At 40.0% G+C, this 15,510-nt stretch overlaps 1 protein-coding gene across 3 annotated transcripts in view; it reads right to left on the bottom strand.

The window, feature by feature from the left end:
• PATJ (PATJ, crumbs cell polarity complex component) overlaps positions 1-15,510 on the bottom strand; it is a 386,097-nt gene that overhangs the window by 4,843 nt on the left and 365,744 nt on the right. The window contains exons 43-44 of one of the 3 annotated variants that reach the window (XM_018044918.1): positions 4,913-5,019; positions 1,595-1,736 (exon numbers count right to left, since the gene is read on the bottom strand). In XM_018044918.1, coding sequence (XP_017900407.1) covers positions 1,595-1,736; positions 4,913-5,019 — 249 coding nt within the window. The remainder of the gene's footprint in view (positions 1-1,594; positions 1,737-4,912; positions 5,020-15,510) is intronic. The other 2 variants (XM_018044920.1, XM_018044927.1) reach the window with 2 other exon arrangements.

The raw sequence follows: 15,510 nt of genomic DNA, 5'->3' as shown, positions 1-15,510 counted from the left end.
GGAAGTAAAGTCACTCAGTCGTGTCTGACTGTTTGCGACCTCATGGACTGTAGCCTACCAGGGTCCTCCGCCCATGGGATTTTCCAGGCAAGAATACTGGAATGGGTGTCATTTCCTTCTCCAGAGACAAGTAGGAAGGGAGCTGATGATTAGACATTCTGGAGGGACTTTACAGAGACAAAGGCAGGCAGGCAGAACTTGCTGAAAGGTGGGGGCTCACCGAGCTGCCTTTCCACTGTGCTTATCTCCAGAGCTGGCTCTTTTAAATGCAACACATAACAACCCCCTCAAAGATCATGACCACAGCTACTTACAGTGTTATCTTAGGAAAAGGAGGGTCTATAGGTGGTTTATCCACGTTGGAGATTATCAGACAGGGACAGCACTGTTATCCAGAATGTTTCTTTTTTTAAAATATTAAAAAAAAAAAATCTATTCCTTTTTTGGCCACACCGTGTGGAATGTGGGATCTCAGTTCCCCAATCAGGGATTGATTCCCCTGCGGTGTAAGTGCAGCCTTAACCACTGAACCATCCAGGAAGTCCCAGAATGTTTCTGATCTGCCTTCCTCTCCTTTTCATCCATCACCAGCTGTGTGTTTGGGAATAACATGCCTCCTTAACAGACAATCTTGCAAGATGGCGATAGGAGTGGAGATCTGCAGCTGCCTAACGTGTTCCAAAAGCAGGAGCCGGAGGATTAAGTCTGTGTCAGATCACAGACCCAGTTAACAAGTGATAAGGTCTGCACAGGTAAAAGCAAACTTGTATGTAGGGTATAGCACAGCTTTCTAGAAAGAGAAAGAATCTATCATATCTTTTTTGAGGGCCTTTATTTCTTTAGGAAAATAAAGCACCAGGAAGCAATTTGATCAATTAGTAAACAAATGACTGTGATAAAAGCATTGAAGAATAAAGTTGCAATATCAGTACTGAATACTTTTCAGAGATCTTAAAAGTTTATAATGAATTTAGATTCCAACTTTAATAATGAAATTCACACCATGACCTGTGTATTAAGTAGGATGAACTGGACTAATTAACTCCTGAAAAACACCATTATCCAGCCTTAGTCTAACACACTGGGCTGTCCTGTAAGTACTCGGCAGACTATTGGAAGAGAGAAAACCACCTTTAGCTAAAACATCCTGAGGTTTTGGTGATGGGCAGCCATTAATGCTGCACTGATCCCAGGCTTGTACAAAGCTTTATGCCATGGCCCTCTCCTATCTTTCTTTAGTAGAAAGCTAAATCTTTGTTCTAGCCAGAACAATACTTCCAAGGCCAAAGAGCTTTTGCAGAGAGTGTGCCATGCTCCTTATACTGGTTGTTTAGAGAAGACACTCTTTGAAATCTGTTAGCATCTACTTTTGTAAAAGGGTCCAAAGAATATTATACTTCTTGTGATTCCACTTTTATAAAAGAATTCTTCTTGCACCTGTGTGGTGCAGGAATTTTCTATAAGATGAAAATGAAACAAGCATACATGCATGCATTCAGGTGTCAAAGTGAAGTAAAGTAAAACATTTAAAAAAAAATCTCACCTAAGTTTCATTAAAACAAAAAAAAAAGTACAGTAAAAAGGAAAAAAATACCTTTGCAAATATAGTCTTGACATAAATTGGCAGGTCTCCATGGGGACTTCCAAAACCCCCTACAATACTAAACCCCAATCCTTCAGAGCCTTTCTCCAAAGTAATAATCTTAGGTGGAGGTGTTCTGAAAGCACAATGCACGCTGTTTAATTCAAGAATAGATATTGAGAGGAAATTTCATTTTCATGGAAGAACACAGATTTGAAAGAGACTTTCATACTGCGAAACAATGAAGGTCAGCTTATCAAATCAAATTGTCAGCAGTCTAGAAACTTATTTTGAATTTCCCATATTATGCCAATATTCTGGATGTTTTAGAGGTTTCTCTTTCATAAAATCCACTGTTTTATTAACTACAAAATAAAGTCATGATGCTGAAGTTGTCAAAGTACTCTATTTGCTTAGATTTTTATTTTTAATTTTTAATTTTTTTAATTTTAAAATCTTTAATTCTTACATGCTTAGGTTTTAACTTTTAAAATTACTGTTTAAAGCTGAACAGAACTGTCTTTACATCTGTGAAGAACATGCGTGGAGATGGCGAGGTAGGATATCACTTGAGCTTGTTGCACCCCGCAGTCTGCAGGTGGACTTCTGAACAGGTGATGTCAGCCCGAGAGTTCAGGGAATGGCTGCTCTTTTGCTGTCTGAATATCCTCACCACAAGTGATCCCCACTTTCACGGAGAGTGGGAAATCATTCTTCAAAGCCCACGTCTAATCTTCCCTGATGCCTTTGGAAGCATTCACCCCAACCTTCTCTGTCCTCCCTTTGTACTTGGTCTACGTTTCTATACAGCACTTGCCATATTTCTTAACCATCCTTCTCCTCTACCAGCCTAAAAACTCCTGCAGGCTCTGCCCTCTGGGGATTCCCAGCACCAAGCACTGTGCCTGTCACAGCCTCAGGATCATGACTTTGTAAATGAGAACTGAAATCTAGAAGAGAGAAACCAAGGTGAAGCAAAATGGTTAAAGAGCATTTGTTTCAAATCTATCATTTGGATTGCCAAAGCTTCGTCCAGTGTGGAAGTCATCTCTCTCAGAAACAACATAGCTAAAAATTAAATTACCTGTGTGGGTTCACAAGGAGTTAAGCTTAACTAATGCCAGTTTCTTATTCCTGTATGTAGTTGTCCAAAGGGTAAAAACCTAAAGGAGTTCCAATACCCCGGGGCCTGTTGCCTTATTTGCAGGTTTGTCTGTGTATCCTGGCAGTATCACTTGTTTTGCAACAGCATGCTTGTCTGAGAGGCAGTACCATCTAATATAAGTGCAGCCAGTCGTGCGCTATTTGCAAACTCAGAGAAATTTGCAAACCTGGGATACGAGCAACCTCTGAATATGCTGTCTGCCTCAAACACTCTTCCTCTCTGCCTTGATTTTGCCTGGCTTATTTTAAGCTTGATTTTCAGCCGCTTCCCGTTGACACCTGCTGTTTGCTGAGGCACCTACTGGTTGTTTACAGCAGGCATTTATAGTAATTTCTGAATGTCTATGCCATATATATTTTAACTGTTTCCAATGACACTCCAGCTTGTTTCAGTTATTCTAAAATTCAGCTTAGGCATTTAGTGCCAAGTACATTCCCTAGTTGAGTTGTCTCTCTTCCATGGTTTCAGAGGACCCTGTGCTTACTTCTCTCTCTCATTGAACTTGGTTCTCCAGCACTTACCAACTGTTTTATAACCATGGATTTATGGGTCTGTGTTTTTAATTCTCTGGCAGTTCCATGAGAACTGGGGCAATGGCCTTCGCCTATGTTTCTGAGTTTGAGTCCTCAGGACCCAGCACTTGTACAGTGTCTTAGGAAGGCACTCAATAAATATCTGCTGAAATAATGGCATATTACCCCCTATGGCTGAATGGTAATGATGTCATGAATGCGACTCTACCTTTCATCACTTTGTGGCCTTATAAGCATTCTCAGTAATAGCCCACTGACTAGACATGAAGATTCATGTCTCCTCTTTTAAACATAGCCCCCATTTCCAAGGATATTGAGGTGGGAACCTTGAAGTCCAAAGCCATTGTTTTAAAGCTAGTCCCTGGGGCCCACCAAATCCTTAGAGACCTTCATAACTGTGCCTATTCACAATTAGAGCCTGTATTCTTGGGGAGAGGAGGAAACCAGCTCCACTCCTCCACTGGCAACACTTCATGGAGTTTGTTTCCATTTATCTCACACTTTCAATTAATTTTATTAGTTTTAATACACTTTCATGTAGAAGACTAGTAAAAAAATAAAAACCTCCAAATGTTAACAGTGGTCAGATTATAACGATCTTTAAATTCTTTTATGCTAGTGGTTCCCAGCCTGCTGGCAGCTGTGGGATCATAGCAAAGTACCCAGGGTAACAGGGCACCTCTGCAATTCCACAACACATTGAAGGGTGTTACATGAACACTATTCTTCACACAAGGGTCCTGATTTTCTTTTTTAAATAAAGGGCCACTATGGCTTGAAAGTATTATACTTTCATGTATTTGTCCATTTTAATAGCAAGCATTCATTATTTTCATAATGAAAAGAAAGTAAAATGAGCCTAGTTCAATATTCTTGAGAAAAACAAACTCAAAGCTCTCATTTAAATTGATGAACAATCAGGAAAAAGTTGGGAATGGCTGTAATCATCAGATCCTTCCAATAAATCACTCAGATCAGTCCACAAACATTTATTGAGCACTGGCTAGTGACTTGTGGAACTGGAGTAACTTCTGGGGCAGCATTTCTCAAAGTCTGTGTCCCCAGCTTATCTGCAGCAACATTTCCCTGGAGAAACCCAATGTTGACCACCTTCTCAGGCTCTCTGTGAATGGGCCAGAAGAATCAGCATTTTAAAATATGCCTTTTAGATTATTTTTATGGATATTCTAGTTTGAGAAACACCGCTTTGGTGAGCGACTTTAATTTCAGTGACAGGTTTTAGCAAAAAAAAGCCAGCAAGTATGACAAGAAGAGTTAACCTCAGAACAAGACTTTAGCTTAGAAACCGAGGGCACGTGCTTCTCTGCATAGTAAAGCAGGGTGAGCCTAGGCTATCAATCTGGGTTTCTAGGCAGACAGGGCACACGCACAGTGGCCAGATGCAGTGTGTGCAGGCCCGAGAGCAACAGTTCATGAAGAACTCACGTGAGGGAACAAAGCCCTCTGAGATGTGGAGCAACCTGGTGTTTTCTTGGAGGTTCTCCAGGACTCAGAAAATGTAATGTGCACTATCCATTCCTCTCCCTTAGGGAGCACACTCTACAGTCTGGACAAGGTCTCGCTGAGCTTTGCCCACACACTTAAGAGGCACTCTGCTTCTAGAATACTCACTCTGTGTCCTCCAGATGATGCTCGGCAGTGGGCGAACCAATGCGGTGGCCCGTAGACAGGTTCTCAAGCTGAGTTGCTATGGCACTTACATTGGTATCTGCTACAACCTGTTGGGGGGAAGTCAGAGCAAGACAACCCATCATAAGTCAGGGGAGAATCAGAGAAATCATACTCTATCCAACCATCAGTTCTCAGTCTTACCTTATCTAACATCTCTGTAGCATCTGACACAATGGATTATTCTTTCTCTTAAACTGTTTTCCTCATTTGGCCTCCATCATGTTACACTTCACTAGTTTCCTTCTACCTTCTGGCCCTTCCTTCATAGCTCGCAAAACTCTTAACTCCCAGAGGGCCATAGATTCGCTCCTGGAGCTTCTTCTCTTTCCATCTCAACATGCTCTTAGTTATCTCAGGGGATATCATATCACCTTCAGAATTTAAATATGTAATGATAATTCCTGAATCTATACCTTCAACACCACCTCTTACTTAACTCTAGACCTATGTATCCAATCACCAATTTGACACCCCTAGCAGGATGCCCAGTAGGTATCTCAAACTAATCTGTCCAACCCTGAGCCACCCCCCGGCCCCCGTCTCTGCTCCCTAGCCTTTCTTATCTCAGGTAACGCAACTGAATTCCTCCAGCCTTAGCAAATACCTTGGTGTCATCCTTGACCCCTCTTGCTTTTACAATCCTTTTCAATCCTCATGCAACTGGTCTTCTTATAAAATGATCTCTTGCTCGGAGTTTTAAAAAAGCCTCCTCACTGGCCTCCCTGCTTCAGCCCCCCACCCCCACTCAGCCCATAGCAGTTAGAATGTTTCTGTTAAAATACAGAAGATTAGTTCACTCTTCTGCTTAAAACTATCCAAAGGAAATCTGGACTCCCTTGGATAAGAGGCTGAAGTTCTTAGATGGTCTATGAGGTCATCAGTAGGTGACCTGCTCATGACTCCACTTTTGTCTCCAAACTTTTTCCCCTGTGTTCACTCTGCTTCTTGAACACAGGTCTCCTGCATTGCAGGCAGTAAAGAATCTGCATGCAAGGTGGGAAACCTGGGTTCAACCCCTGGATTGGGAAGATTCCCTGGAGAAGGGAAAGGCTACCCACTTTAGTATTCTGGCCCGGAGAATTCCATGGACTGTATAGTCCATGGGGTCACAAAGAATCAGACATGACTGAGCGACTTTCAGTTTCACTCTGCTCCAGCTACAATGGCCTCCTGGCTTTTCCTCTAACGTGCCAGAGACATCTCCACCTTGGTGCTTTGCAACTGATGTGCATTTTGCCTGGAATTTCTGCATCCAGTATGTTCATGGCTAGCTCCTTCACTTCTCTCAGGTCTTTAAAATCACCTTCTTTGGCCACCGTAACTAAAATTCCCACACCAATGTCCCAGCCCAACATTTTATGTTGTTTAAAAAGAAACAACAGGCCTCCAGCACAGAAACAGATGCACAGATCAGTGGAACAGAAGAGAGAGCCCAGAGATCAACCTACACACCTATGGCCAATTAATCTAGGACAAAGGAGGCAAAACTATGCAATGGGGAAGACAGTATCTTCAACAGTGGTGTTGGGAAGACCAGACAAGTACATGTAAAAGAATGAAATTAGAATTTTTTTTCATACCACATACAAACATAAATTCAGAATGGATTAAATGTAAAATTGGAAACTGTAAAACTCCTAGAAGAAAACATAAGCAGTGCACTCTTTAATATAAATCTTAACAATAATTTTTTGAATTTGTCTCCTTAGGAAAGGGAAACAAAAGCAAAAATAAACAATGGAAAGTAATTAAAAAGTTTTTGCACAAAGAAGGAAACCATCAACAAAATGAAAAGGCAAATTACTGAATGGGAAAAGTTATTTGCAAATGACATGTCTTATAAGTGGTTAATATCCAAAACATATAAAGAGCTCATACAACTCAAAATATATATATTTTAAAAAATGAACCACCTGGTTAAAAATAGTCAGAAGAGCTGACAAACATTTTCCCAAAGAAGACATATAGATTGCAAAAGGGCCCATGAAAAGATGCTCAACTTCACTAATCATCCTAGAAAAGCAAAGCAAAAGCACAATGAGACAGCACTTTACACCTGTCAGAATGTCGATTGTCAAAAAGACCACAAATAATAAATTGGCAAGACTAGAGAGAAAAGGGAACCCTAGTACACTGTTGGTTGGAGTGTAAATTGACACTGCTGTAATGGAAAACAGTACAGAGCAATGTAAGTGTCCATCAACAGAGGAATAGATAAGGACTTCCTTGATGGCTAAGATGCTGTGCTTCCAATGCAAGGATTCCATCCTTGGCTGGAGAACTAGATCCTGTTAAAGATCCCACATGCTGAAACAAGGATAGAACATTCTGTGTGCTGCAACTAAGACCGGGCACAGCCAAATAAATAAATAAATAAAAATATTTTTAAAACTTCATTTTATTTTAAAATAAAAGAATCCTTGACTTAAAAAAAAAAAAAAAACACCACACGAATGGACAAAGAAGATGGACACAATGGAATACTATTCAGTCATAAAAAATTTGCAATTTTTGCAAAACTTTGCATCCACATGAATGGACCTACAGGATATTATGCTTAGTAAAGTAAGTCAGAGAAAAGTACATACTGTTTTCACTTATACATCAGTTCATTTCAGTTCAGTCGCTTATACATGGGAACTAAAAAATAAGTGAATGGATATAACAAAACATAAACAGACTCACTGATACAGAGAACTAGGTTATCCATGGGGGGATGGAAAGGGGGGAGGTGTGAGAAAGGGGAAGGGGATTAAGTACAAACTCCTGGGTATAAGATAAATAAAATACAAGGATGTCATATACAGCACAAGGAATATAGCCAATACTATATGGTGACTTTAAATAGAGTATATGTTGTACACCTGAAACTAATATTAAGACATTGTAAATCAACTATATTTCAATTTAAAAAATTAATTAAAAGAGGAGAGAAAAAGACGGCAGAGGAGCTGGTGGATGTGGAGTACATCTCTCTCCATGGATACATCAAGAATACACCTTCAGACAGAGCAATGCGTGCAGAACACCAGCTGAGAGTGGACAGGAGTACCTGACCAGTGGGAAAGAATATATAGAACCACCACACAAAACTCGGTAAGATGAAGGAACTAGGGGGAGAAACAGGAGTGTTAGTAGGACTGCACCTGCCCTCGACGGACTGAAGCAGGGGTCTGATCCTGACAGCGGGGCAACTGTCTGAGTCGGAGGAGAAACATTTAAGGCTGAGAGTGAAACAGCTGATCTGTGGTAGCCTAAATGGAATGAGAATCAGGCAGTCCTTGCCACAGCCATACATATGCTGGGCAGGAATGTGGGTCTCCTGGAAGGGGCAGAGGCAGGAGCTGGAGTTTAGGGATTGCGCAGCAATCCCAGTTTGGGGGCTGCTGTTGACTGTGGAGAGATGGATCGAGGGGATATGAGGGAGGAGATCATGGTGGGAAATGCCTGTGGAGGAGAGCCAGGCAGCCATGAAAGCAAGGCAACACTGCTGAGTCACGCATAGGGGTTGGAGCCATTACCATAGCCTCTCTCTCTCCAAGTGTCAACAACAGCAGCTGAACAATAGAGAGGCTGGACCATCAAACACCTAAGGCACTGAACTACAGAGTAGGACCCCAGCCAGGGTGCCCCTTTAAGTGCCTGATGCACTGATCTACAGAAAAGGACCCCAGCCAAGGGAGCCCTCTAGATGCCTGAACGGGTGGAGCTACAGAGAAAGACTAGTCAAAGAGGCCTTCTGATCGCCAGCTACAAGAGGCTCAAAAAAAGACTCTGATAGGGCCATAACTCCCGCTGCGGAGGCAGTCTGTGTCCCTGAATACTTGGTGCCACCAGGGTCCCCGCAAGCCAAGCAGCTGCACCATCTTCACACTCAACTCTCACTGGGGCAGAGCTGCCACAGGCAAAAAAACAAAAAAACATAAAGTCTCGTGTTTATGTGCATAGGGTCGCTTTGGTCCTGTCCGACTCTTTGCCACCCTGTAGACTGTGGTCTGTCAGGCTTCTCTGCCAGAGAGGGGGTTCTCCAGGCAAGAATACTGAAGCGTATTGGCCAATACTAGTTGCCACACCCTTCTAGAGGACTATATTTCTATTACCCTAGGCACCAACCCCCCTGAGTACCTGGTGCTGCCAGCACCACTGCGAACCAATCAGCTGCATCACTTCCATACCTGGCCTTCACAAGGGCAAACCCAAGCCCTCCAGCATGGCCTCAGGAGCTAAACCCCAGTGGACAACCCGCATGTAGAGGTGGAAATAAAACCACAATTGAAACCAAGGGGCAGTTCAGCTAAGGAAGAAGACCCAAAACCTTCCTACCAGCTGTACAAGCTGCAGATTAAATCCACACATCAACTAAGCAGACTGTGTCTATGGAATATATAAAAGGCCATTGAGAGCTCCCACAAAATAAAACGCCCTAGCTCTGATAGCTGTGGACATTGGAGGCAAGAACACACAGGAGTGGGACAGATTAGAATGTGAGCAGCCCCCACAGCAGGTCCAGAGATCAGTACAGTGTTGGAGGGCATCCTAGGGAGGTAAGGTGGACTGTGACTCCCAGTGAGGGAAAGGACTCTGACAGCAGTTGATTCAAGAAAGACATTTATTATTCTTATTTTTTGATTTGTTCTGTAGATTCTTTTGGATTCCCCGCCCCCCCTTCTGTTGTAGTTGTCAATTTTATTGGCACTAAGAAATCCAATTAAGCGTTTCAGCTTTTTTTGTTTTTTCTTTTTCCTCAGTCACATTTTTTATTGTCATTATAAATCTCTGCCTCTATGATGGGCTTTTGCAGTTCTGTGGAGTTTTCCTCTTTTTTAAATTAAAATTTTTAAACCTATTATTATTTTTTCTACATTTATTCTTTCTTTGCTTTTCCTACTATTCTTTTCCCTTTGCAGTTAATCTTTAACGTATAAAAATCTTCTTTATCTACCTCTGTTTAACTTTGCATATCTATCCTTTCTTCTTTTCTTTCTCTCCTTTCCTCTCAACGTATTTGTAGGTTTATTTTCATTGCTTTATTCTCCAATTGGCACCTTGCTTCAGTTTTGTTTTCCAGTTTGTGCTTTAACTAGTTTTGTTTTGGTAGATATAATTTTTGGTTTCCTTTGTTTGCCAGGTAAATCTATCGTACTTAATTTTTGTTGTACTGTTTTGATTTTGCTTATGGGTGTGTATGTATATGTGTATATTCAGTCACACTTTCTACTGTTGTTATAAACCTCTGCCTCTACACTAGGCTCTTGCAGTTCTGTGGAGTTTTCCTTTTTATCCCCTTTTTCTTTCTTCTTCCGTTATTTTTTTCTCTTTTTATAATTTTAATTTTTAATTTTTTTAAACCTATTATATTTTTTCTACATTTATTCTTTCACTTTCCAGTTTGTGCTTAACTTAGTTTTGTCCTTAACTGGTAAATATAATTTTTTATTTCCTTTGTTTGCTGGGTCAATCTACTGCTTTATTTTTGTTGGGCTGTTTTCACTTTGCTTGTGGGTGTATATGTATATATGTATATTCCATTATTTTAATTATTATTTGCCTGATTTTCTAACTGCCATTTGCCTGGTGTTCATCTTTGGTTTCTCATTTTCAGATATTTGTTTTACCCTCCCTTAATGTCATAACAAACCACTTGTGGAATCTTCCTTCCTGACCAGAGATCAAACCCTGAGCCTTTGGAGCGGGAGAACTGACTCCAAGATCCTAGACTTCCAGAGAATTAACCCTAGGGAATATCAAATAATGAGAACTCACAGAGAGGAAACCACTTGAATACAAGACCTGGCATCACCCAACCACCAGTAGCACCCTGTGCAGGACACCTCATCTAAACAACAAACAAAACAAAAATACAAACCAAATCATTAGCAGACAGGATTACTACCTCACTCAACATTGCCCATCAGAGGAAAAACAAACAAACAGAAACTCAGCACAAATCTCACCCTATACGGACCTCACACAAACCACCAGACCAACCTTAGGAGGGCAGAAACCAAAAGGAAGAAAGAATTCAACCTTCTTCGAGGAAAGAATTCAACTTTCCCTGAAGCCTGGGAAAAGGAGGCTGCAAACACAATAACTTAAAAAAAAGAAAAGTCAGAGAAATACTGCACAGATGAAGGAACAAACCAGAAACGCAGAGGTTCAAATAAATGGAAATAGGAAAATTACCTGAAAAATAATTCAGAATAATGATAGTAAAGATGATCAAAAACCTTGAAAACAAAATGCAGAAAATGCAAGAATCAATTAACAAAGACCTAGAAGAATTAAAGAGTAAATGTACAGAGACGAACAACACAACTACTGAAATTAAAAATACTCTAGAAGGAATCAATATCAGAATATCTGAAGCAGAAGAATGAATCAGTGAGCTGGGAGATAAAATGGTGGAAATAACTTCTGAAGAGCAGAATAAAGTAAAAAGAATGAAAAGAGCTGAGGACAGTCTCAGAGGCATCTGGGACCATATCAAATGCACCAACATTTGAATTATAGGGGTCCCAGAAGAAGAAGGGGAAAAAAAGGATATGAGAAAAATTTTGAAGATTATAGTTGAAAATTTCCCCATTGTGGGAAAGGAAATAGCCAATCAAGTCCAAGAGGCATGAAGAGTCCCATACAGGATAAACCCAAGGAGAAATATGCCAAGACACATATTAATCAAACTAACAAAGACTAAACACAAAGAAAGAATATCAAAAGCAGCAAGGGAGAAGCAATAAGTAACATACAAGGGAAACTCCATATGCTTAACAGCTGATCTTTCAGCAGAAACTCTGCAGGCCAGAAGGGAAAGGCAGGATATATTTAAAGTACTGAAAGGGAAAAATCCACAACCAAGATTAATGTACCCAGAAAGAATCTCATTCAAAATTGATGGAGACATAAGTAGCTTTTCAGACAAGCAAAAGTTAAGAGAATTCAGTACCACCAAGCCAGCTTTACAACAAATGTTAAATGGACTTATATAGTCAAGAAATACAAGAGAAGACAAAAGACCTACAAAACCAACCCCAAACAATTACAAAATGGCAATAGGAACATATACATCAATAATTACTTTCTGTGTAAATGGATTAAATGCTCCAACCGAAAGACACAGACTGGCTGAATGGATACAAAAACAAGACCCATGTATACTCTGTCTATAAGAAACCCACTTCAGACCTCAAGACACATAAAGACTGAAAATGAGAGTATGGAAAAATATATTCCATGCAAATGGGAAGCAAAAGAAAGCTGGAGTAGCAATCCTCATATCAGACAAAATAGACCTTAAAATAAAGATTACAAGAGATAAAGAAGGACACTACATAATGATCAAGGGATCAATCCAAGAGGAAGGCATAACAATTGTAAATATCTATGCACCCAACATGCTGCTGCTGCTGCTAAGTCACTTCAGTCATGTCCGACCCTATGTGACCCCATAGACGGCAGCCCACCAGGCTCCTCTGTCCCTAGGATTCTCCAGGTAAGAATACTGGAGTGGGTTGCTATTTCCTTCTCCAATGCATGAGAGTGAAAAGTGAAAGTGAAGTCGTTCAGTCATGCCCAACTCTTTGTGACCCCATGGACTGTAGCCCACCAGGCTCCTCCATCCATGGGATTTTCCAGGCAAGAGTACTGGAGTGGGTTGCCATTTCCTTATCCAATGCACCCAACATAGGAGCACCTCAATACACAAGACAAACACTAACAGACATAAAAGGAGAAATTGACAGTAACACAATAACAGTAGGAGACTTTAACACCCCACTCACACCAATGGACAGATCATCAAAACAGAAAATTAATAAGGAAACACAAGTCTTAAATGATACATTAGATGAGATGGATCTCATTGATATCTTCAGGACATTCCATCTAAATGCAGAATACACCTTCTTCTCAAGTGGAACATTCTCCAAGATAGACCACATCCTGGGTCACAAATCAAACCTCAGTAAATTTAAGAAAACTGAAATCATAACAAGTATCTTCTCCGACCACAATGCTATGAGACTAGATATCAATTACAAGAAAAAAAACTGTAAGAAACACAAACACATGGAGGCTAAACAACATGTTTCTAAGTAACCAATGGGTTACTGAAGAAATCAAAAGGGAAATTAAAAAAAAATTTCTAGAAACAAATGACAATGAAAACACGACAACTCAAAATCTATGGGATGGAGCAAAAGCAGTTCTAAGAGGAAGTTTATAGCAATACAATCCTACCTCAAGAAACAAGAAAAACATTGAATAGACAACCTAACTTTACACCTAAGACCACTGGAAAAAGAAGGAAAAAGGCCAAAATTAGTACAAGGAAAGAAATCATAAAGATCCAAGTGGAAATAAATTTAAAAATGACAGAAACAATAGTAAAGATTAATAAAACTAAAAGCTGGTTCTTTGAGAAGATAAACAAGGTTAACAAACTCTTAGCCAGACTCATCAAGAAAAAAAGAGAGACTACTCAAATCAACAAAATTAGAAATGAAAAGGGCAAGGTTACAACAGACAATGCAGAAATACAAAGGATTATAATAGACTATTATGAACAACTATATGGCAATAAAATGGATAACCTGGAAGAAATGGACAGATTCTTAGAAAAGTTCAATCTTCCCAGACTGAACCAGTAAGAATTAGAAATTATGAACAACCCAACTACAAGCACTGAAATTGAAGCTGTGATTAAAAATCACCCAAAAAACAGAAGCCCAGGACCAGATGGCTTCACAGAAGAAGTCTATCAAACATTTAGAGAAGAGCTAATGCCTATCCTTCTAAAACTCTTCCAAAAATTGCAGAGGAAGGAACACTTACAAACTCATTCTACAAGGCCACCATCACCCTGATACCAAAACCAGACAAAGACAACACACAAAAAAGAAAACTACAGGCCAATATCACTGATGAACATAGATGCAAAACTCCTCAACAAAATTCTAGCAAACAGAATTCAGCAACACATCAAAAAGCTCATACACCATGATCAAGTTGGGTTTATTCCAGGGATGCAAGGATTCTTCAATATACACAAATCAATCAATGTGATACACGATACTAACAAACTGAAAGATAAGAAGCATATGATAACCTCAATAGATGTATAAAAAGTCTTTGACAAAATTCAGTACTTGCTTATGATTAAAACTCTTCCAAAAAATGGGCATAGAAGGAACCTACCTCAACATAGTAAAGACCATATATGATAAGCCTATAGCAAACAATATTCTCAATGGTGAAAAACTGCAAGCATTCCCCTAAGATCAGGAACAAGACAAGGGTGTCCACTTTCACCACTATTATTCAACATCATTCTGGAAGTTCTAGCTACAGCAATCAGAGAAGAAAAAGAAATAAAAGGAATTCAGATCAGAAAAGAAGTCACACTCTCACTGTTTGCAGATGACATGATACTGAACATCAGTTCAGTTCAGTCGCTCAGTCGTGTCCAACTCTTTGCGACCCCATGAATTGCAGCACACCAGGCCTCCCTCTCCATCACCAACTCCCGGAGTTCACTCAGACTCATGTCCATCGAGTCCGTGATGCCATCCAGCCATCTCATCCTCTGTCATCTCCTTCTCCTCCTGCCCCCAATCCCTCCCAGCATCAGAGTCTTTTCCAATGAGTCAACTCTTCGCATGTGGTGGCCCAAGTACTGGAGTTTCAGCTTTAGCATCACTCCTTCCAAAGAAATCCCAGGGATGATCTCCTTCATAGAAAACCCTAAAGATAGTATCAGAAAATTACTATGGCTAATCAGAGAATATAGCAAAGTTGCAGGATACAAAATCAGTACACAGAAATCACTTGCATTTTTACATACGACCAATGAAAAATCAGGAAGAGCAATTAAGGAATCAATCCCATTCACCACTGAAACAAAAAAGAATTAAATATCTAGGAATAAACTTATATAAGGAGATGAAAGAACTGTATACAGAAAACTATAAGACACTAATAAAAGAAATAAAAAAAGACATAAACAGATGGAGAGATATTCCATGTTCCTGGGTAGGAAGAATCAATATTGTGAAAATAACTATACTACCAAATGCAATCTACAGATTTAATGCAATCCCTATCAATTTACCAATGGCATTTTTTCACACAACTAGAACATAAAATTTCACAATTCATATGGGAACACAAAAGACCCCAAACAGCCAAAGTAGTCTTGAGAAAGAAGAATGAAGCTGGAGGAGTCAACCTTCCTGACTTCAGGTTATACTACAAAGCTACAGTCATCAAGACAGCATGGCACTGGCACAAAAACAGAAATACAGACCAATGGAACAAGATAGAAAGAGCAGAAATAAATGCATACACCTATGTGTGCCTTATTTTTTACAAAGGAGGCAAGAATAGACAATGGGGCAAAGACAGCCTCTTCAATAAATGGTGCTAGGAAAACGGGACAGCTACATGTAAAAGAATGAAATTAGAACACTTCTTAACACCATATACAAAGGTAAACTCAAAATGGATTAAAGACCTAAATGCAAGACCAGAAACTATAAAACTCT

The sequence above is a fragment of the Capra hircus genome, chromosome 3, assembly GCF_001704415.2.
Source record: "Capra hircus breed San Clemente chromosome 3, ASM170441v1, whole genome shotgun sequence".
NCBI lineage: Eukaryota > Metazoa > Chordata > Mammalia > Artiodactyla > Bovidae > Capra > Capra hircus.
The sequence above is the reverse complement of the archived record's forward strand: the minus strand, read 5'-3'. Positions and strand labels throughout refer to the sequence as shown.